The sequence below is a fragment of the Tetrao urogallus genome, assembly GCF_951394365.1.
Source record: "Tetrao urogallus genome assembly, chromosome: 14".
Lineage (NCBI taxonomy): Eukaryota > Metazoa > Chordata > Aves > Galliformes > Phasianidae > Tetrao > Tetrao urogallus.
This window is the reverse complement of record NC_136827.1, coordinates 2,173,057-2,197,191: the sequence shown is the minus strand read 5'-3', so window position 1 is coordinate 2,197,191 and position 24,135 is coordinate 2,173,057. Positions and strand designations below refer to the sequence as shown.

At 44.8% G+C, this 24,135-nt stretch overlaps 1 protein-coding gene across 4 annotated transcripts in view; it reads left to right on the top strand.

Moving 5' to 3' along the window:
* Positions 1-24,135, top strand: part of CTNNA1 (catenin alpha 1) — a gene marked incomplete at both ends in the record, with an annotated part of 92,052 nt that overhangs the window by 49,133 nt on the left and 18,784 nt on the right. For 2 of the 4 annotated variants that reach the window (XM_079542294.1, XM_079542293.1), the window contains 3 exons: positions 1,457-1,537; positions 2,304-2,456; positions 15,484-15,576. In XM_079542294.1, the coding sequence (XP_079398420.1) occupies positions 1,457-1,537; positions 2,304-2,456; positions 15,484-15,576 (327 nt within the window). Of the gene's footprint in view, positions 1-1,456; positions 1,538-2,303; positions 2,457-15,483; positions 15,577-24,135 lie in introns of those variants that run through there. The other 2 variants (XM_079542296.1, XM_079542295.1) reach the window with 2 other exon arrangements.

The window sequence follows — 24,135 nt, the reverse complement described above, 5'->3', positions numbered from 1 at the left end:
GCCAGGAGCCCACTGTCTGCATCGGCCCTGAGTGCCAGAGGGGCTGCAGGACGGCTTCCAGCCCAGCTGCCTGCCAGCTTTGTGCCTGACCAGCTGGGGAGCAACTCAATAAAGGCAGAGTTCGTTTTCACCTTATTTAGAGGTTTCTGGTTTCATTTTAAAGTGTGAAGACCGGCCCAGCATCAAGTCTGCTGGAGCTGTGGTGTGGTGGAACAAGCTTCTGGGCTTATTTCAGCTGGTTTCGGTTACCATTTGTGATGAGAGCCAGTGACTGGATTAAAAGAGTGACAAATCTTCAAAAATTCAATGAATTATAATTACTTGACAACATCCGAATCTTCCCCCCGGTTTTATTCAGTTTTTATTCCTGCTGTAGAGTGGACTTTGTGATTTCAATTCAAGGCTGCCTATGTGAGTGTTTCAAACCAGCCTGGCATCTGCGGAACGATAATTGGCACAGCCTCGCTTTAGTGCTGTAAAATGGGTTTTGCTGTTTTTTGTTGTGTTGTTGTTTTTTTTCTCCACAGGATAATTATATTGATCGTGGCTTAGAAGTTCAGAAATTGGTTTGTGGTTGCATAAAGCTTACTGCACATAACTCAGAGAAGCTCTATTGTACAGAAAAACCCTCCCTGTGAGACTGTAAGACCACTGCTGTCTTATCTGGCACTCCCAACTTGATACGAATTCAGATATTTTCAGCCCACTGTCTGCTTAGGCAGAGGGAAGCTGCCACTGCATCTTGGCCCCTTTCCCTCTTTTTAACAATGGTGCTAATGTGAAACTTGCTGGATCGAACTTGGCGAAATCCAGGTCCCAGCAGGCAAGCCTGGATGCTTATTTGATGTTGGGATTTCATCCCTGACAAATGTTTTATAAGGATTTTACCTTTAATATAATTGATTTTTGGCTTACGATTGACTGCTGAAGAACCTTCTGTAGTAGTGAGGCGTGGAGCTGCACAGGGAGCACTGCCGTGCTGCACCACCCGGTGCCTCCGTCTGCCATGGGAGATGTTGGGGTGCCGTCCATCTCCCTTGGTCCCAAAAGGTCGAGGATTGAGGCAGGAAGAGCTGCTGGGGACTGGAGATTCACGGCAAGCTGTGTGGTTGTCGGCAGAGCTGTCAGAGAAGAGAAATCTAAACTTAGCTGTTTAAATACAGTCTCTGGCTGATGAGGAGCAAAAAGCAGCCTAGATGTAGGAAAGCATCCATTTCTCCAGAAAGGAAGCTGAAGAGTGTTAAAGGATGCAGCCTTATGTTGTCAGATGCTCCTGGACTGCTTGAGCCTGCCTGGAAGAATAATGCTTGGGCAAGGAGGTGGAGACTCTGCTTCTAACTTGAATAATCACTTAGAAGTAATAATAAAGGAACTGACAGTCTTCTCGACATAAATCATACTGGTTTTGCTTGGAGACCCTGAATGCCTGTTTACCTCTTTGTCTCTTGTTTTTCAGGCTGGACGCAAGGAAAGAAGTGATGCACTGAATTCTGCCATTGATAAGATGACCAAAAAGACCAGAGACTTGCGCAGACAGGTAATTGCTACGTGAGGTTCACACCTGGTGAGGCAAATGAATGCACCTCTGCATGTCTTCTCTCCTGGAAGTATTTCATCTGTTGATTTGGCTCCAATTGGTAGAGAGCTTTCCTGCTTGTGATGTAGATTGAATGAAAGCAGTGCCTGTTAATAAGTGTAAGGCGGAAGCACAACTGCATTAACTGTGTGATAAAGGTGCTGGATTCGGAGCCGTCCTGATGGCAACAGGGATTATAAAAACCCTAAAATTTTATGAGATTTAAACATAATCGCTTGTGTTTTAAAATTTTCTGCTGGTTTTATCTCAGAGTATATTTTCTATGAGAACTGTAAGGTAACACTGATCTTTTATCTGTTTTTCTATTTTTATGGCAGTATATTCCCTTTTTCAAGTAAATGTGAGTGTGGATGAAGCTTATTTTAAAGTGTTTTTATTCTAGTAGAAAAATTAAAGAAGTTAAATCGGCATGTTATTTTATCAGCTGTGGGAAAGTGGCAAATTTACTCAGACAAAACCAATATGAGTTGCTAAATCAATATTTGTGGCCAAATGGTGACTTGCACTTACATAACTAATCCAGTTTTTTAAGGAGATTTAATTTAAATTGAAGCAAAAAGTGTGCAGACAAGACTTAGTGCAGAGAAAGCCTTGGTCGCAGGAAGGAAAAAGGATCAACGACAAAAGCACTTAAGCTTTACATATTAATACAGTGAAAGGAAAATAGCAGAAAAATAACTCTTTTATTCTTTCATTTTTATTGTAGCTCCGCAAAGCTGTGATGGACCATGTATCAGACTCTTTTCTGGAAACAAATGTTCCACTTTTAGTATTGATTGAAGCTGCCAAGAATGGGAACGAGAAAGAAGTCAAGGAATATGCCCAGGTTTTCCGTGAGCATGCCAATAAATTGATTGAGGTAAGGTGGTGCAAATTAAAATGAAATTAGTGCTCCTTAAATTAAGTCAAGACTGGGCAAAACACACTTTTCAATTCTGTTGAAACAAATAGCAATTTTTAAAAATAAATTTGCTTTTTAATGTTCTTTTAATGAATTTAAGTGCAAGGTAATATTTAAATAGTTCAAAATGTAAGCTTGTCAAAAAGCAGCTGCTGTTACACAGCCCATGCAGTTCTACTATACCGTTACCTTCATTTGCTTTGTTAATTGGACATGGTTGAAGATACGATGTAGGGAAGACAGTGGCATGACTTTCCTTCTGTCATCCTTGCCCTGCCACTTGAATCCCAGTGATTTTTTTATTTTCTAGCAAATAATGGTGCCTGTGAACAGGCCTTTTAAGTAGGGATGTATAGCATGAGGACCTGCTTGCATGTCTGTAAAGAGCACGCAGTGGACATACACAGCATTTCAGCCACGACAAATTTAATCCCCTCCACCTTTTCCTAATAAAAATCCCAATGGCTGTTGAACACACATAACTGCAACCATTAGAACTAATCTGTGGGAACATTATCTTGCACGAGACTGACCTGCCTTAACTAAAATGCATTGAAGTTCATTAGTCTTCCATGATTGATAATAGTAAATGCAGCAGGTACGTGCAGTTACAGTAAGAGAAGTGAGTTTGTGCTTTGTATTTATAAGTACAGTTTGGAAACCTTGTGCTTTTTGCCATTATCTTAAAATTTAAGTCATCACGCCTTACATGACTTACAATATTTAAGAGTTTTGTGTGTGTTCATGCTAAATGCCAAGGATCAGACATACACCTGTAGTTCTTGTTGAGGAAATATGCCAACAGGAATAAAGCTCAAAAACTCTTCCCAGAAACCGTCAGAAACTGCTCAGCGTATTTCTGCTTAGTGTCTCTGCTACTGACCCGTCCCCGTGCCTCTTAGGGTCATAAAGAATAGTTTCACACAACATATCTAAATTACTCAAGAACTTAAGATTTGACTGTTACTAGTAAGCATATTTTCTGACTCTTGATGACTGGTTTGGTTTTTTTGCCTCTTTTTGAAGCGTTATGGGCTCTGAGCAGAGCATGTGGGGGCTGTCCCATAGTGCATCAGGATGGTCTGTTGTTTGGAGTTCCTTTGAAGTTATCAGCGCTTGGTCTGCCATGGCTCTGTGTAAATGCCGTCCTCGTGTAACTTCGGAGTTGTTTTGTTCTAAATAGCAGGTAACTGGTGCTGTTTAGTGATCTGGCAAAGCAGCAGATGGAGGAGAATGCAGTGCTGAGGCAGCAGGCTTTGGCCATCCCGTGTCAAGTGGTGGCAGTGCTTTTAAGTGAGCTTTAAAGCCTCCCTTCTTACATTGCAAACCTAATTTGCAGTGTAAGAAATTATTTTAAGGGCTTGTTTGCAGGAGCAGGTGGCAGGCATAGCAGTAGAAGCATCTCTGTCCTAGCTGCACCTCTCCAAGGGACACAGAGGGTCCACACGAGTTTATTGGCACCATTAGTGAAGATGCCACGCCACATCTGCCTCTTGCTAGGTGAGCCCTCACTCCCTACTCCCTCACACTGCATGTGGCTTCTGAAAAGCAGTGGCAGCTGTAGGCACTGGCATGCAAAAGTGGCTTTTTCTGACCCGACCTTGTGTGTAAAATGCCAAACTGCAAATGAATTTTACAGAACCTCTGTTGAACCACCCAGTCTGCCTTTTCAAGAAGGGCTATTCCCTTGGAAGTATGCATTAAACAGTATTTCTGGCTGGCATCAAAAGGTTCTGCTAAAATTATACACTGCTGAAACAACTTTTTGAAAGCTTGTTTATTGCTTTTGCTGTCTAAAATGCAGCTGTAGCTATAGGAGTAGCGTGATCTAGATGACTTACAAGCCCCTTCCATGAATGTAGATGGGTTACTACATATGCCTGGCTTAGAAGGGGAAAAGTACTCCTGGAGAGCGCCTGTCTCCAGGGGACACAGAGCTGTTGCAGAGTCATCTGTGATGTCAAATTCACTGTAAAGGAAGGCAGGTCAGGGAGGGCTGTGCTTACCGTGCCTCTGCTGGAACAGAGAGGGATGTTTGCAAGCTCCCACGTGATTCTGCTGGTGGGCAGAAATCTCCTCTGCAGATATCCAGAGAAACAATAGAGACTGTGTAAGAACAGAACAGAAGATGCTCCACTTGGTGAGATCAGAAGTGATTGCTTCCAACTGCTTTCAATGGGAGATAAGTGTGCTGGGGAGTTTATCATAACTACCCTCAGAAATGCTGCTGAACGCCTCGAGACATCAAATGTGACAAAACAGCTGCAGTGCAGAGCAGTGGTGTTGTGTATTGTGCTGTGACTGACAGGCTCCTGTGCCTTAGATGTAGAGCAGAACATGCCCTTCCCTTCAGTACTGAGCTGAGAGGAGAAATGCACGTCAGAGGCCTGTCCTGCAGGACACAACTTGGAGGATTCCTGTCTGAACTAAGCAGTTTTGCAGCTTGGGTGTGGTGCTCAGTGCAGATCTCTGCTCTGTGACCTGGAGGAGCTGGTGCTGCCTTCCTGTGAGCTAAGCACAGGAGAGGACTGGGATTCTGTCTTCGTGGGCCCTCCGTGTAGCTACAAAGCTGTCCATGCACCTCAGTTGCGTACTTCTGTCCTAACAGTGTTCCCTTCTTGGCAGTGGACCACTGCCTAGCTTGCCATTCTGAAGTCCAGGCAGCCAAATTCAACCAAAGTACATACAACCACAGAGATCTGATTTGCCTGCAGGGCCTGTATTGTCTAGATAAACCAAACCATAAACTTGTCCCGGAGGGCTTCCATTTGATTTGTGCTTTCATAGTAAAATACTAGCCCTTTATCCTGCTTGTTGAAAACCGAGAAAGGGTAAAATTAGATTTAAATTAGGGTAAGATTAGATTTGTTTCACTTTAATAATGTATTTCAAAGGTAGCTTTCAGAATCTCTGCACTAACAGCCCATTAACTAACCAGTACTCGTCCCGAGTTTAACTCTGGGATGGAGAAGCCAATTTAAGCACAGCAGAGAAGAAAAACAGAAGGAACAGCACTTCAGGAATCAATACAAGAGAGAGTTAAATTTACTCATGGACTATGGAAGTCTTCCTAGTACACTGATTGTAAAGCATGTGCTTGTGTTCTGGTGGGTTTTATGTTGATGGATAAAGAAACCTTGGCTCTCAAACCTGTAATTCTGCTCTTGAGGAAAGAAGTGGCATCCTTAGAATTAATGTTTCTTCTTAGAGACAAGGCTGTCCTGAAACTCGAGGCTTGTTTTTCAGTGTTGTCACTTAGCACCATGCTGCCTTCGCTCACCTGGGCTTTGAAGTGTGCTTATGTGCGAGCTGCCGGCGTGCTGCGAGCTGCAGTCGCTCTAATGGCACTTGGGCTATTCTCTGTAAAATGAGAGAGCCATAAATGTCAGAGAGGAAACGTTCTGCTACGCTACTGAATGCTCTAGAAAAATAAGAAATTAGGCTGTTGATTTGTCACCGTACTGTGTAATTTCAATTTACAAGTTTTCTGAACCCTTAAGAAATTAGGTATTGAAAAGACAGATGAGGACAGAGTGCAGGTAAAAGCTGGCAATAGCTGTTTGCTTGCTTAAAGGACGTTTCTGGAAAGGAGTTTGTAGTTCCTTAAAAATAGCAAATAACCTTGTGCGGGAGCGAGCCTGGTACCCCTGTGTCACATGTTTCTCCTGACTCAAATTTTATTTTCAAATCTTCCTCTGAGAAACTTTGATAAGAGCAGGGAGGTGAAAGCTCTCCATGATATTTCATAAGCATCAATTTTTTCCCAATTACTTCAATTTATCCGAAAAGACGACGCTGTGCCTTTTTTAATGCGTTGGGTTTTATCTTGCATACAGAGATGACTTTTGCATCTTCGGTGAAAACCCATGAACAGATGCAGACTGCAAATTTATTTGCTTGGAAAGAATCGCATTTGGGCACTTAACTCCGTAAGCTATCCGTAGCCTCTCACACTGACATTCTCCCCTTCTGTCACCCTCACTGTCTCTCCCCGTGTTCTGAAATAATTCCTCAGACCTCAGTCTAAAAATACCACTGTCCAGAAGCACGCTTGTAACATTTTTATTACAGTTTGCCCTGATTTGCTCATACTTACAGCCTGTGTTTTCTTAAGGGAGCCTAACAGCTGCAAGGTTTGTTTTCTGTTGTTTTTCTTTTTCCTTCATGTGAAATGGGTAACACATAGCTTAGGCTAAAATAGTAGCTAGCATTTGGACACCTCAAGGGCTTGACGTATCAAAGGTGAACGGATGAAACTAGAAGCTTTGGAGGTGGGAGTGGGCTGGATTTGCTCGTTCTTTAAATGTTCTTTCATCACATTTGCCATCAGAGGTGCGTAGCAGCAGTGCAAGGCAGATGGATGTTGGGTGCACAGCGCACGACGAGCCCAGCCCTTGGCACCCAGATCAAACGCTGACTTGAGATGCTCTTCTGAATCTTTGGGTATATGAATCTCTCAAAACTTGGCATTTGCAAGGCTAGAGTTGTTATCAGTCATTACCATGGTATCTGAGCACCTATTTTTCCTGTTCAGTGAGCTAACTTACAGGGAGGAAGAAAATCTGCAAACTGAAGTTTGTCATCGTCCTGCTTTTATTTTGAAGTGTGTGTTACAAGGGAAATGTCCTTGTGCTATGGTCTGGAGAGAAGAGGCAGACTTAGTCCAACTCAAGAGTAATTTCCCTTTTTAAGATGCATAGCAAAATATCTCTTCCAAAGAACAAGCACGTTCTTTGTAATTTGTCTGTGGATAACCTTGGCAGCAATTTAAAACAAATGTCTTCAGCAAAAGACAGCGTAACTCTAATATGCCCTCTAAAATCTGACACTGTTCAAGAACCGATGAACTTTCCTTGCAAGTTCATTTGATTAGTCAACTAATTCATAAATAAATTAAGTTCTACTCATAAAACATGCTTTCCTTGTGCGCATTCCTAATCAGCAATGTAGGAGAGCCTCAGCAAAAAAAAAAAAGTTCTTTCATTTTCCAGCAAAACTGCATGCACAAATTTAATCCAGCATACATAAATAAAATCAAGTGACCTTTTAATAGGGTGACTTTTGTTCTTGTAAGGTTACTTTGAGGCCAGTGTTTAATGCTGCACCACATTATGTATGGCAGGGTGTGAAGAATGGTGGCAGAGATCAAAAAGTCAGCAGAAACTAAAAATCTGGTAGGAAGAAGAATAAGACTTGAGCATAACCTGTCTAGATTTGACTACAGATGCACACAGAGCGAGGAAACTGAACAGTAAAAATAGTGGAGGGATGAAGTGGTTGAAGATGAGTTTGAATGCTCACGTATCGGGATGGGCATTGGAGTTTTTTGACCTTCTCCTATTGAAAAGCACCCAGGTTGGCTGTTGCTCCCTGCTCAGGAGGCAGTTCTGCTGTGCCTTTTCCACAGGGACAGCCATCATTCCTATCTGTGGGATGGTTGGGAGTGTGGGGCTTCAGCTTCAAACACTTGGGCCAATGGAGGCGCCAAGGGTGTAGAAGTTAGAGGTGAGTGAGGTTAGGGTTTGGAAAATTGTGTTTAATTCTGCTATCCTAGAAACAATCCCATCTATTTTTTGTACTTTCCTCTGTTGGAAACAGCAGGGGAAATCTGTGAAATGTCAGGAAATGTAAGTGCTGTTGGGTATACGTGTTGTTGATGTAGTGTGGTGAAGAGCTCTGGAGTCCTGGGCTGCTTTCTTTTCCAGATACTTCAGTCTTGATATTTTTTTTACAGCATCGTTAGGTAGCTTTTTTGGATACAGCATTTATAGATGTGACGTAAATGTTTTCATTCCCAATATATTAGCAGCCTTCATGCAACACTGGATTTTCATCATCTCACTTGTTAGCACCATTGGACTATTACTCACATAGAGCAATTGAGGATTGCCTGAAGTTTGTGTGGAGCTCATTCCTCTTACTGTTTTGTTACCTTCTTCAGGAGCATAATGTGCTTATAATTCCCATTAAACTTGTCATGAACAGTGGGCTGAATCACCACAAACTGGTTTAAACAGCTAGTAATAGGTCAGAAACCTTTGGTCATAACACAGCATGCTGAGCGATGAGGAAATGTTATAGCAAAGAACTCTTAAGCTCCAGGTCAACAGAGACCTTTTTGGATATTTGGACACTGAATAGCACTGCTGGAAACACTTTTATTTTGAAGAAAAACATTTATGTTTCTAAGAGGCATCTAAGATGAGGATTTGCTTTAGAAGTTACTACTGAAGATCAGCTCTACACTACATACCAGTGGTGGTATTTCCGTCATGGTAGCTCTTACTGGCTTGTGTAACTGATGTGTTCTGTGCCTGTAACAACGTTTTATCACTTTAGCTTGTTTGTGTGAGGAGGGCATGGTTCCTGTGCCAATAGTTGCATCTGCTGCTCCAGCTGCATCTGCGAGGGGCACGGTGCCCATGTCAGACACTGCTGCTCCTTCAGCAGCTCTGCTCTCTAGGCCAGGTCAGTAGAAAGGATAATCTACCAAGCTGGGAATAAAGGTACACTGTGCTGTTAGCAAATTCCTACTGGGCGTCTTATGCTACACACCCCTTTCCCTCTTTGTTTGCAAAGCCTTCCTGTTGGTGCGAGCAGCACTCTCCCTTCTGCACTTGCTGCTCAGCAGACAGCCTGTTCAGTTTGTCACGATGCAAATCCCGCAGTGTGAGAAGTTGTCTTTCTCTCTGCAACTTCGACAACACGAAGTGGGCTGTTGGACAAAGATGTTTTCTTGGGGTATGGAAGGAGCTTGCCAGTGTTGAACAGAGCTGCTGTGGGGTAGCAGCAGACAGCTGGAGGAGGCAGTGGTGGACAGTTCATCTGGGTTGAGAGCCAGATGTGATGCTCTGCTCCTTAACTAGATCTGTGTATGCTCAGACACAGCTTACAGGGTGCTAGTTGTGAGGTTTCATCCCAAAGGAAAGGTTGCCCTTGAAAATCAGAAGCTGCTGCTTCACAGATCTGTGGAGCAGGAAGTTCACAACATGCAGTCTGTGGTCCCCTTCCTCTTCCTGCTGCTTGCCAGCCTACTGAAATTAAAAAACAAAAAATTGGAAGAGAAACAACGATGAAGACAAATCTCCATTTCTCATCATCTGAAAACTTTTGAAGAAAAAAAATGAAAACATTTTGCTTCATAGTTTTTTTTTTCCATGTAGGTTAAATTTCCCACAGTGTGTTTAACAAAGAACTTGAAGTCGCTCTTGTCTTCTGCTGGAAGGTAACCGTGAGCTTGCAGGAGCACTAGAAGTAGCAGTTATCTCCATTTCAGTCCATCGTTCCTCACTGTGCATTACGTCAGGAGTTTTTCTATGTATACGGTTTGTTTTATTTAAAGGCTTTCACTATTTTAAGTCAATACGCTGGGATTGCGTTGCCCAAGAAGCCTTTGCAGGTACCTGCTGCAGACCTGCAGGCACTTGGCTCTACTTAAGTCACATGAAATCACAGAGCAGCTGACAGCGTGACTCCTGGTGACCTGCTGCACAGCCCCTGTGGGCCCCCACCAGCGTCCTCCCTCCGTCCTCCCCACTCTGAGGTGGTTTCACCACGGCACAGTTCCTGTTTGGCCGTGCCTCTGCAAATCTGGGGCGCTGATAGCATGATAGAGAGAAGGCAGACCTCTGCCTCATAGGACTGGGTCTTGAACTGCTCGTGTTCAACCTGAGTGGTGGGTGAATTAATGTATGTAGGGACTTTCTGAATAATAAAACCCTCTTTTATTTCCCAAAGAGAAGTGTGGGCTCTCATTGGCACCTGTCTTCTGAAAGTCCTCAGTCACTGCTTCCTTTTGGCCGTTGTTTCTGCAGGTGAATGGATTCCTTGGGCTTTGGCCATTGCCAAATGAATCTGGACAGTTTTCTTAACGTGGGCAAGGAGGAAATTGCATCTGTTGTAGCTGAATTTTGTGAGAATCTGTCCTCGAGAGGGAAATATTCAGTGATGCTGCTTGTCCTTTTTTTTTCTTATTCATTTTAAATGGGCAATTTTGGCTGCTTAAGGCAGGAGTTTGTGTTCCCAGAGAAACTGTAATATAAAAACAAACAAACAAAAAACGGGAACAAAAAGCTGAAATATTGGAGTTTAATCAGAAATGAAAGTACTAAGAACACTTGTGAGAAGCGTTGTTTGCATGCTACTGAAACTGCTGAATTACCTGTGTGTGTGTACAGGTGTGAGCATGGCTTTCGTCTCATTTTTGCACAGGGGTTTGTGAGCATCAGTTGAGAGGATGCTGGTTGTTGTCCAACTGCAGCCTTGAGTTCTTCAGTAGGAATGCTGAAAACTCTTACCTCTGGAATGCTGTTCTTGCACCCAGGGTTTCAAAGCAAGAGTAGTCAGGCTCTTAAGCTCAATTAGTGCTTGTTTGTTCCGTGCATAGAGAGACAATCCTGATTTGTAACGATGCCATGTGGCAGAGGCGGGCTCTGACAGTTTCAAATAAATTATGTAACAATAAACTCATTACTGAGCCTTCTTTGGATCGCACCGTTGCTGCGTGGTTGCATCCAGCACCCACTTGAGTGTGCCGTGTGTGTTTGGCTTTCTGGAGAAGCTGTCCTGAAAATAGGGCCGGTAGGTAAGGAGCAGGAGGTGGCGGTGATGCTTTGAAGTCAGCCCAGGTGCACTGAACAGAAACGTTCACGTGGGCTTTCAGCATCAGCCTTCAAACTCCTTGAAAAAAGGAAGCTTGGATGTGTTAGGGATTATGGTTCATTTTCCCTCTCCTGTGGCTTTTGTCTTCTATTGAAAAAGCAATTTGTTAAGGCTTTACTAAACTGTCCTGTGTAAAGTAACCCCACTCCTTAAGCTAGGATGTCCAGTGCAGAAGACACTTTAACAGCTGCAGAGCCATGGCAGTATTTCTCCACGGCTTGCAGCAGTGCAGTGTAAGAAGTTCATGCTGACCCCACACTGGTGTAGCTGAGGCTGCTGGAGGCTCAGCTCCTGAGTTGTCATAGGAACAAATTTTAAGTGAAATGAATAAATAATGAATTTCAGGTGAAAAAGGTGAGCGCTGCCTAATGTCAGAGAGAGCAATTGTCTGGAACACCCGACAACACCAACGTGGGCTGGCAAATTGTTGCTAATGGAGGAAAAAATTACTGTAAAAATATCGAGACTCTTCCTGATTAAAAATAGCAAACTCTGAAGAAAAATAGCTAGAACTGTGACAGATGGTATCATTTCCCCCTGTTCTTTTAATTTGGAAATGCACCTTGTTGCTGATAGCCTGTTTCCAGTTGACCCTGTGCTTTGGGGTAGTTGACTGGCTCCTCCTCATTCCATCTCGGTGTCATTGCTGAGAAACAGCTGACCTGAGTTCCAGGAGCAGGTCGGTCGCTGCAGCTCGGGGTTCTGCATGGCAGAGGTCTGTTAGCGCGGGCTGCAAATCGCACTGCTGCTACACGTGCTTGTTGCTGACGTGGGTTGAAGCTCATCCCTGCTGCCCTGCAGGATGCACAAAGCAGGGTCTGGGCGATGGCTGCACACTCTGAAAGCTACCGGACCCTTGAAGTCGCATCAAAAAGATGCTTTTAATTTGGTCTGGCTGTGCTGCAAGCAGTATCCAAGCACCTTGTCTTGCTTTCCAGCGCGCCTTGGCCTCCCTATGTGTTTTTTAAATTCTTTCAAGAAATTGGCCATTACGACTGATTACATTATTTGCAATTTTTTGTCTCCTTTGATGCCTGTGCCAGCAGTGCTTATGTAAAGGGGCTTGATGATATTGAATGGTAAGAATGAACAAATGCAGCGGGAATTCAATTGCTATTTTGCTCTCAAGCACAAGTGTTCTTTCTAAATCAAATCTGACCACTTACTATGTCAGTCAGCTGTGTTGTTGGCGAGACGGGAAAACTATTTCATTTCCATTTGATTTGAAGGGAGCTTCTGTTTGCTTGAGGTGCTCTGTTTTATTTGAAAGGCTTGGAAATGCGTATGATCTCCAAATGCTCTGCATGCTTTAGAACAAATTTAGTCACTTTTGATCTTCATCTTGGCTACAGAACCCTGTGCATTATGTGCACGTGTGGCCAGGAGCTCCTTCTCCTCCCCCTGTCAGGGAGCTTGAAGTTCTTTGCCAGGTACCAGGCAGGAGTTAGCAATGAACTGTGCCTTCAGACACTTCACGGTTCAATTTCCTAATCATCCAGGCGCCCAGTGCAGCCGCTGTGTGCCATTCCACAGTTTGTGCCATGGAGCACTGGCTCGTTAATGACATTTGAAATACGTAATTGTAATGTCATTTACAGCTGGATTAATAAGTTGACAGCACTTGTAAACTTGGTATTTTAGGAGGTTTGTGAGTTGTTGCAACAGACTGAGAGTGTCTGCACAGTAAGCATTGTATTACTGTGGGTTTTGGGGTTTGACCTACTGCACTCTAAACTCATTGTGACATTCTTGCTTTGCATTTGACGTTCAGCAGTTTGCTGGGAAGTTTGTCTGCTAATCTGGCAGAGAAGCTAATCTGCCAAAGCAAATAGCCTGCTCTTGGACTAACGAGCTGAAATGAAGTGTTCAGATTTGGAGGCGCAGAAGTAGGATGGAATGTGGCAGCCAGCAACTGGATTGTCTTAAGCTGCCAAGGAAGCTCAGTCACGGAAGCACACACACTTCTTTCATAAAGGTTGGCAGTCCCAGTCAGGCCGTTTCTAAAGAAGAATTGCCATCAGTGAGGTATTCAGAAGAAAAATGACTGTACAAAAATGACTGTGCAAAAAAGCAAAATTGCATAGCACCACGGTGGGGGCACTCAATTACCAACTTCTTTGCCTCTCTGTATTCAGACAGAGCGAGGATTCTCTGTACTTGATTCATCACACTTGGCTTGAGAGAGAGCACAACATCTCCAGATAGCGGAGAGGCTGATTCTGCAGCGCCTCAATGTAGCTTTTATCCAGCCCCATCTCAAAAGGGCTTTGTGTTCTTCTCACTTCTAGAAGCCATAACTGCTGCTGGGGAGGCAGAAATGACGTCGAAATATGGACCATAAGAAGTATTGGCAAACTGGTATTTCTCAAAAATATGACCCGTGCTTAAAACAACAGCAAAACCTTTATTTGACTTTTAAATCATGACATCTTACTGCCTTTATTTTTGAGCCTCTAAACAAAAGCAGAGTATAGTACAGCTCACTGCGAGCTGGGGATTTAAGATGCAGAAGATCTAGAAAAAAAAAACAACCCTCCGTTCAAAGGAAATCTCCTTCCTGGCAAGGTGTCACTGGGGGTGCCCTGTTGGTGGCTGTGCCACGCGGGGTGAAAGAACCTCTGCTGAGCTGGGAGCACACGGCACAGCACTGCAGGGAGCCGAGGCGTGCAGCAGCCTCACCTGCTGATGTGGGACCTTTGCTCTGCGGACTGTGGCAGAAAAGAAAGTGGAGAAGTTCAGGAGCGGTCTTGCAGCAAGCTGGCACAGTTCTGTACGGCGCGCGTTGATGCCGCGTAGTCTTCCTTTCAACTTGGGTTTGTTTTGTCCAAATATATGCTGCAGCATCTGTTTACTCAGTGGTGCAGTGCTGGAAGCATAGCTCTCCTCCTGACAGCTGACGGCTTCACATCCTTTGTAACTCGATTTGGATCTGGGGGAAGGAAGATGCGTGCTTCGCGATGGGAACTTGCTGCGGTCCCAAAATTAATAATGGAATTGATGAAACACTCCACTCAAGTCTCTTGGCGTGTGGTTGATGGTTTGTGGGACAGTAATGTATTCTGTGTGGGAACATCTGCTGTAAAGGGAACGGCTTGGGGAGGGGGAAAGTGTATGATACAGCTGCCAGTACTACTTCAGAGTGACTCGCGTACGAACGCACAGGATGGTTTAACTAAAGGGAGGATGGAGTTTCCCCATTTTGTAGAGGGAAGTCAGTGTAGAAACCTGGTTTGCTGCTGCATATCTGCTGGTCTACAGTGGTGCTTTACGACACCTAACTGGGGTTTTGCAGGTTGCTCTGCCTTGGGAATGACAGTGCTCGGTGTTCGTCTCAGTTCACTCCGTACTATTTTTACAGCTCTGTGTTCAAATGGCTCAGAATAACATGCTTATCACTCACCTGTCAGCTGCAAAATGCAACTCACTTCAGACTTCCTTCCCCTGAGAGTAGCTCCGATACGAGGAATGTCTTCAATTACCAAAAAAGTCTGTGCTGTCCCCGTCCTGTGTACTCCTAAAAGGCAGTTGGTAACAGGAGGTCTTCTGGTTCAGAGTGGCCTACTTAAGAGTGCTGCTGTGCAGCAGGTCAAGGTTTGGGAGTAAAGTTTTAGCATCACGAGATGCTGTTCCAATTCTGGGGAAGTGGGGATGGGAATTCAGCGTCATCTGTACCAGCACGTGGCTTTGTTTGGTGAATTCCAGCACTGCAGAGGACCGGGTTCTGCCTGTTGGATCCTGCAGCCCTTGACTCAGTGGGAAGTGCATCAGGATCCAGTGTGCCGTCACTGAGCCCTGCTTTGTACAGCATCAGCAGAACAGAGGGAGCTGTGCAGTACCTCTGCACTTCCTGCATAAGTGCATTACACAATAAGCCTGTCTCCAAGTGTTTCTGGGTTCACATTAAGCTAGATGTACAAATCTTTCAGGAGAGCGTCCCTACAAGCATCAGAACGTTTAATCCTCACCTGTGTTGAAGCTGAATTGTTTTTTGAATTGTTTATTGCTGCTGTCTCACTCACTGAGTTGGAATGGGCCTTTCAGCTCTGGCTTCACGTGCAGCCAGTGATGCTCTCGTCTGATTACTGTCAAGAACTTAACCGAGTGGGTGGAGGCACCGAGCTGCCTGTCCTCTCAGTAGTCATTCAATTTTATCATCCAATATTTTGCGACTGGAGACAGAACAAATGTCATTAGTGATTTCAGAATCCATTGGAACTGAATCATTGTGAACACTTTGCATTTTGTCACTGGTCACAAAGCTCCTTGTAGAAGAAAATAAAAATCATTGCTAACAGTTCTTTGTTTTTTCCCCTTTCTGACACAGGTTGCCAACTTGGCCTGTTCCATCTCAAACAACGAGGAAGGTGTGAAGTTGGTTCGCATGTCAGCCAGCCAGCTTGAAGCCCTGTGTCCCCAGGTAATGAAGCACATGAGAACCTGCAACTTGGCGAGTGGTTCTGATATTTTATGCCCGCTTATAGACTTGTCTGCAGGTCTTGACATTTTCCTTAGTGCATGTAGAGAGTTAAATGCATCATGACTTACATTCTTAAAGCTACACAATAGAAAGTAATTAGATGAGTGATAAAGGTGAATCTTGTGGTTCTTTACGTAGCAGCTGTAAGTTCCTCTTGCTGGGAATTCTTGTAACCTGTGAGTCAGGTTTACTGTTTACTGTGGACGTTTGTGTTGCAGAAATGTGTTGTAAAGACACTGCCTCTGCTCCTGTGTGTGTGCTATGATTGTTATCTTCTTTACATAAGTAGAATATAAATACACCAATAAATCTTCCTGATAGCCCACAGTCAGTAGAAAGTGGCTATGCAAGAGGAGTTTCAACCTGTCTGAGACGTTCTTTAATTAATAACTTCTTAACGACAACGAGGAGATTAGGTTTATATGAGAGCCAGGCTTTTCTCTTTCATTTTGATACTCCAGTTGTTGGCATTTCAAATGTCAAGAAACTGGAATGAACTTTGAGGGCTGTAGAGTGCTGTCAGTTCTTGTGGTTACATCTTGTAAAGCATCAGGAAGCTCAGGTCTGAAACATACAAATTGGTAACTAGATACTAATGGAAAAGACGTCCTCAGAAATGGTCCTATGGCACTGTGTGAAAGTAAGGTGTGTTGTCATCTCAGGGTTACTTGGAATTTGTTCCCATTTTTCCATATGTGTATGGAAACAGAAGGGACCTGTGCAGATCTGTAAGTTCTTTGGAATCGTGTTTGTTTCAATCTCTTCTTTCTTTGCCTGTCCAACAACTTCCTATTTCAATAAGTCCATGCCTTTACAAGATGAGCATCGTGACAGCCACTTCATACTGAAATAATAAACTGCAGCCAGTGGTCACAGAACTGTGGTGGCAAATACCGAGGTGCAGTTGTTAACCTTTGTTTTCAGGGATTGTGGATGCTCCATTTGGAGTGGCTGGGAGCTGTGGTGAAATGGACAGGGAGGGCTGGAGCTGATGAATTTTGGCTTTATGTAAGTTCCACATCTGAGCTTCCAAGCCTGCAGTTGTGATGCTCCGCTGTGCGATCTGCCTGAGTTTTAGGGCAGTCAAGGGATTAGCAAATAACACCATAGATGTTCATGGGGCTTGTGAGAGTGCTTTTATGTTACACTGTGTTCTCTGGCTGATACTTTAATGCTCTGAGTGTATTTGAACATGTGAATCCTGAGAGATATTTAGGGACACTTATTTAAACTGTTCTACAAATGGCATCTGCTTTTTCCTAGCAGTTCTCAGGTTTGTCCCGTGGCAGTCTGTGCAGTGCAGCACGCTGCTGTTCTCGTCGGCTGCCACTGAGCACCCCAAATAATCCCCAGATGCTTCTGGATGCACGGAGCAGCGCAGTGAGGTGCTGCTTTTTAAAGGCAATTACAGGCTTATTTCGCAGTTCATTTCTGACAAGATGCACAGTTTATTCTTGGATGTTGTTAGGTGACAAACATGCAAATTAGGCATAAAATACAAATTTACTCCAATATTATCTGCCTTTTTTTCTTCTTTTTTTTTTTTTTGCTTAGATGGTATTTTTCCAGAAAGATGCTGGATTCAGAGTGAGTCAAGTCAATCAGTAATTATAATACACTCTGAAACTCAAGTGAATATATCAATATCACAAGGAAATATAATGTATGAAATTTAATTCAAGGCATTGCTGTGGTGGAAAGGATGAAACTGAAATTTAATGCACTTGATTAAGTCCCCAGGTAACTTCTTAAATAGCTTAGCAGTGCAGAGGCCATTCTGGGAGTAGGGAACTCCTGGTTAAAGAATGATTTCTGCAGAAATCAATCTGTAGAGTTAATTATAAAAGCAGTATCTCAGGTAGAGCAGTTAGTTGGTCCCTTGCGATAACTTGCCTGCTTCAGCTGCCAGCTGGAGCCAGGATGGCGCAGCTCTTCAGACAAACAAGGCTTGGAAGCTTTGTTGGTGTGCACAAGAACCCAATCACTGCCCACATCACCAGAGGACTCAGGCATTACAGGTTTGAAATTTAATTATTACAGCAAAGAGAAGGCGTGGAAAATTGTTCATCTGAGAAGTCACTACAACAGCATGCTGTTGTACAACAACACTGGGGCTGTGTGGTTGGGTTGCTTTTCCTCCAGAGAAGTCATTTGAGTCACATCAGCCTTGCTGTTTGCTGAGTGATCAGCCAATTAATGCAGAAGGCAAAGCTGGAGACTAAATCTAGCATTTCAACTCTGCTTTGTGGCCCAGGAAGAACCGCTGGGAAGAACTGTGTGCTCTGTAGCAGCCAGCTGGGTCACTGCTGCTGGGCTGGGCTCCCAGAGCTGAAATGGCACCACGTTAGGGGTCGCTGTGCTTTCCTGTGAAGCCAGGCACGACTTGGAAGCCTGCCTGCATTCTTTTGGTTGAGGGCACATGTTGCTGAAATTCTGCTTGTGGAAGCACAAGGATTTCTTCCAGCTTTGCACGGGGGTTACCTGTGTGCCTGCATCTTTGTGCCTCCCTGGGTGGTAAGGGGAAGGGGCAAGTCTGCCGTGTGTCGGGATGAGGGAACAAAAGTCCTTGATCGTTGCAGATACATGTTTAGGAAATGAAATGCTTAACGTCTCCTTCTGAATGGAAATGGAAAAGTACTGCTGTGACATACTTGAAATAGTTGCTTGTGCTCCCATTTGCCTAGCAAAGCGCTGGGGAAGTTTTCTTTGCCTTCTTGCTAAGCACAGATCTTGCCAATTGTAAATTAGTGAAAGATTTTGTTTATCTCAACTCAAAAACCTGGATCCTTGCTTGTAACTTTGGCTTCTGAGTTCTGTTTCCAAGAAGCACTTACTTTGAGAGCCTGCAAAAGCTGTTTTGTAACAGCATTTTGAATTTAAGATGTCTAAGAAGAGAGCTTAACCATAGCAAGCTTTCTGATCATACAAGCTGTAGGTGTTGAGGAGGCAACAGTGAAAATGCCCCAGCATGGCTCATGAGAGGAAAGAGCATTGCTGCAGCCTTTTGATGTGACAGTCTGCTGCCACTTGCAGCTGCATTTACCAGCGATTCGTTGACTTTCTCGTTCTTTAAAGCCTTTAATGTTTGTCTGTAGATCTGTAGTGAAATTGTAGTCAGGATTTTAGAAACTAATTACAGGACAGAACTTCCATAGGGGTGCTTGCTTCCACAGTACGTGCTGGAGCCCCTCGCCCCGAGGCCGACCATCCTAAGGAGCAGCAGGTGGAGGTAGGTGCAGGATGGACCTGCAGCTGCAGGAGCTGCTCTCCCCTCCATAAGCAGCAGGCTTTGCTCTGAGCACCACTGGTTGCCTTTTGAGGGCAGCAGGCAGTGCCTGCACCCGTCCTTTCCCTGCTTGCTCCGTGCCTGCTGTAGCACAGCCAGCATTTAGCAGAGCTCACCCACCCTGCGCAGTCAATGAGTGTCACTGATTAAACAGGCTTCAGAGGAGTCTTGGATTAGATTACATCTTTTATGAAAATAAATTGGCTCTTCTTGTATTAATGTCTTCTTTTAATGACTGCTGTTCCACATCCATACATTCCAATTTTGAAATGCTTGAAAAGCAATTTGCTGCTTATAGATTTCTGATGAGGCAGGTGGTTACGTATGCTGGTCACACCACAGAGGTTCCAGGTTGCATGGAGACTGCTGTGTAAAAGTTAACATTGAAGTTGCAGTTCTGTGTCATGAAGGCTGACTGTGAACAACCAGCACAGGACAGGAGTGGCCAGCAGGGAAACAATGTCAGAAACTTGAGCAGCTGCTGATTCAGTGGACTCATATAGAAAGAATCAGTGATAGGAGAAGGATTCAGTTCTGGGCTGAGAGGTGGGCAAGGGCTGTGTGTTTTCTCACAGGCACAGTATGGGCTGTGGAATGCAGTAGCAGAACAGCTTCCAGAAATGCCACTGCTCCCTGAAACCCCCAAACTTTCATTGCTCCAGGTTGGGGAAATGCTGTACAGAGCCACACAGATGGGCACCAGAACAAATGGCTCAAAATTCCTGCACCTTCTGCATGGGCTGCTGTTACCATGTGAGCCCTCAGCTACAAAAGTGCTTCTCTTATGTTTGGAAGTTGATAGGATAATTATCCATATACAGCATATATATAGAAAATCACTTGGATGGCAGCATAAGCTGCTGGGAAGGGTTCTGTTGCTCCAGAAAAGTCTGTGTCGTGGCATTGTAGCAACAGGAGGAAGTAGAGACTCCTCTCAGAGACTCCTGAAGCAAATCCCAAAACGCAAGGAGAGTGGTGTAAGCACCTTTTGTATGCTGGAACAAAGAGGAGGAAGTCAGAAGTCAACTTCTATGATTCTGTCTATGATTCTGTGATTCTCCTCTGGTGCATCAGCCTCTGTCCACGTACTGGTCACTGCCATTACAGCTGGAGATCGTGCAAAGCAGTCTCTGCGTGTTTTGCTTCCAGGCATTTCAGCTCATCAGTCTGCAGAGTGCTTTTTGCTGTATTGAAGTTCAGGGAGGGCTGGCACACAGGCATGTGAATGCAAACCTGGGGCTGGATGTAAGTGGAAGTGACTTAAATGTCCTGCTTATGAACTGTGCTTCTGCTTGTAGCAAAATGGAACTGGGAGCAGAGGAGGAGGCATGAAGATGGAGATAATTTTGGAATCTAGGATATGGGAAATGAAGTTAGGAGCAGGTTCTTATGAACTGCTAGTAAGCAGGCTGTGTTTTCTTTGATGCAGAAAAACACAGGTGTGAAAATCCAGCTAAGCCAGGGGCATCCTGCTGGGCTCAGCTTGGGGCAGCTTGGGAGGCACGGGGCAGGAATGTTTTTTGTTGATCGTTTGGGAGCTGCGAGCTGAGCGCTGTGCTCCCTGTGCTCTTATTGTGCCTCCCAGCCACCCCTGGGGGTCAGAGCAGCAGCAGAGAGCTTGGCAGCACTGCATGGCCTCTGTCTGTGGGCTGACAGCAAGAAAACAGAGTGAGTGAGGGGTGATGTGTGGTGCAGCCCTGGCTTGGGCAGCTTCAACAAGAGCCTGCTTCCCCCAGCCTTGTACCTAAATCATTTCTCTTGGGGTCTCCTCCCCTTTATTTCAAAACTAAACAAAGCACACGCACAAAAAAAACCCCAAAATACCAACATGAGAACAACCCAAACCAAGAGTTAACTCCCCATATTTGGGCTGTAAAGAACAGGTGTTTAGTGAGGAGAGGGGAGGTGTGTGGATGCTCCTTGGTGAGGCACAGCAGCATCCTAAAGCCAGTGCCACAGGAAACAGGGCAAAATGCAACCAGCTGCAGAAGGAGCAGCGTCCTACAAAGAGCAAAAGGTCCTTATGAAAAAGATTGAGGCGAAAATGACATAAAATTAATGCTTGCAGCCACTGACTCAACTTGTTACGTAGCTTAGGGGTGTTGTGTGCATTGAGATAATCTTAAGGTACAATAGGTAAGAATTGCAAAGCAAATCAAGTAAGTAATTTTCTTCTCCCGTGTGAACTTTCTTCTTTCGGCCCTGCCAGCCAAGTGCTCAGAATGGCTCTTTGTAGGAAAAACAAATGTGCAGGAGCTTTCTCCTAGCTTCTGTGTCAGTCTTCCAGATGCGGGGCCAGAAAGTTTTTCAGTCTTTAATCTCTATTTTCAATAGGGAAAGAAGCGAAACAAACAAACAGGCCAAAAAGCAGATTGTTCCCACGAGGCTGTGAGCTGCAGATTGAGCCATCGCTTGCAAGGCTTTGGATCCCCAGCCTCCCCTGTGTCAGGGCAGGGCTGCCAAGGCCTGGCTGCGGCTGCAGGCACAGGAGAGCTGCTGCAGGATGTGCTGGAACGGCGGCGCTGAGCGCTGGGCTGAGTGCAGCACTGCAATTGCTGTATGAAACAAAGCATCGATAAAAATAGTGTGTTTTCTTGCCATGCTTCATTTCCTTCTGGATAGTCTCAAATGTCCCTGTTTGATTCTTTTCTTTGTACAACTTCAGTGAGTCATTGTGATCGCAGTGCTCTGGCAGAATTTTGAGAAGCTCTGAAATACAGAATATTTCCCTGCATTGCCAAGTGTTTTACGTGGAAGCAGCTACATTGCAGGTAGTCTTGCCATATTCTGCCTATTTTTGGACTAGATGTGTCCTTCACACAAGTAATTTGTATTGTAAATGATTTCACACAGTTAAATGCCCAGTGTTTGGTGTTTTTATGCAGGAATAATTGTGTACTTCCATCAGTCCCTTCACCCTTACTCCAAAATGTTTGGTTTAGACAATGAAGGAATTGCAGTGCCCACCACTCCCAACATACAGGAGATCCCATATTTCTGTCCTTCTGCCAAATCTGTCCAAGCATCTGTTAGAAAATAAATCAGTTGCTCTGTAGTGGATACCAGACTCACGTAAGAGTGTATTTACCTGGAAAGTTGGGGTTTTTAAAGGATTTTATCAGTAATCCCTGGGATATGGGGTATCATCTGGGAATCCCAGATGACGGCCGGGATAATTTGTTGATGTAAATCTTAAGCTTTGCGTGTTTGCTAGAGTGAAGGGTCTGATTCCCCTAGCTAAAACTGGATGTTGCGACCACTGTGCAGATGGAGATCCAGATGCTAAATGTGTGCGAGTGGATTTATGGCTGTGAGAGTTTGTGCTATGAAACAGGACTCTGGGGTGCATCAGCTCTCCTGAATTTCCTCCTGACGCACGTGCAGGCGTGCACACCTTCGTGAGGCTGTCTGCACTGAGCTGCAGTTCTGGCTTTGGCTCTGCAGAGCTACTCAGCAGCCTTTGATTTCCCCACCTCTACATCATCCACATGCTGGCTGCTTTCTAAACACAAGGCAGGTCTGTTTGTAAGGAAGATCTCACCTGCTAATTTTGTTCGGTAGATTTGTTAAGATGCCTTTGAGGTGACTGTTTCTTTCTGCTGGTGTAACTGCAAAACAAGGATCCTATTCCAGATGGGTGAGCAGACTGCCTGAAGGGTAATGGTGCAGCTTGTGCCTCCTGCATTTGAATTTGGTGCCTTGTTTGAGCTCTTTGAGTACTTGCTGAGCCCTCTGTCTATGACAGCTCTTCCATTAGATATGAAGAGCTGCTTAATGTGGGCATCTGGGGTTAGGCATGTGCTGCTGACAAAGATTAATGGTTCAGCCAGCTGCTGCTGTCCAGACATACATCACACAGGCACGCAGGCCATATGCTCCATCAGCAGTGGAGCTGACCTGTCTGAGTGCTTAAAATGTGTTTTCATACCTGGTGTTAGCCAGGGTGGCTGGGAGAGGGGAGGAGAAAGCATCGTGAGCCCTGGCATTGCTGTCCTGTGTCTCTGCAGTAGTGGTTGTTAGCAGATTTGTGGAGCATTAGCTGTTTTCCCCATTTTGTGTATTGCTCATCATTTTGCATTCATCTTCGTAAGACTTTGGATATTTAGATTGTCACTGATAGGTGGATACTTGGTTACATACATGAGGCCGAGGCATGAAATGGCAATGGCCAGTCTTAGGAACCAGCCCCTGTGACCAGAAAATGGCCTTCCCTTTCTAAAACCTCTTTCTGATTGATTTTAAGTTTTGAACTTAATTCCTATGCGTGTCACAAGGCTTTTTACAGAGCTCCCAGGGCTGGAGAGCCACAGTCCCATGGGCAGATTGAAGCACTCAGAGCAGCCTGCACCCCACGGCTCCCCAAAGGGACTCCTGCTCCTGCAGCTGCTTGCACAGGCAGCACAAATTCCAGGTTTCATTTTGAGGCAGGGGGAACAGCAGAGGACTGACGTTGCTCAGGAAGGACAGGGGCAGTGCTGCATTGCCAGGAGTCAGAGCTGTGTTTCAGCCCAGCAGCTCTCCTGACCAGACTGTGGTTTGTGCCAGGTTGTTTTTTACGTTTGCACACTTGTTACATCAAGCTCACTTGTAGATGTGACCAAAATTCCCAGCCTCCATCTGCAGCTGCAGTGTGGCAGCCTGCAGAGCAGGACAGCTTGGCTCAGGTGCTGTTGGTTCCTAGCATCCCTTGGGTGAATCAGCCTCCTCCTCCTGATTCATTCGGCGCCATCGTGATATCTTTAACATCGTCATCGTTTCCGTGTTTAGTGAGTTATATCTTCTTTTAAATGCTTTGTGACACTTTCAAATGAAGCAGGTAGAAAATGTTGATTTTGGAAAAGCAGGAACATCTGGCACTTACATGTTTTGTTCAACAACTTTGTGAAATTAATGCGGTCCTGAAGTAGAGAAGAAAAATCACACGTTGAACTTACGAGTTAATTAGCTCTAACGCTCCAGCTTGAAAACAAGATTAGGATTGTCATGTTGGTCTGACTGGAGGTGTTCCCGTGCCTGGCATGTCTCCAGGTCGTTTTGCTAACACACACAGGAGCCAGAGCGGATGCTGGAAGAGGAGCAGGCTTTGTGGCTGCTTCCTTCCCACACCTGGAGAGGCTTTTTTGACATTTAGCTGACCAAGGAGTTGGCAGAGCATGGATTCGTTACCCAGCAGTGTGTAACACTTCTGCTTGGCAGAACAGTAGGATTAGAAG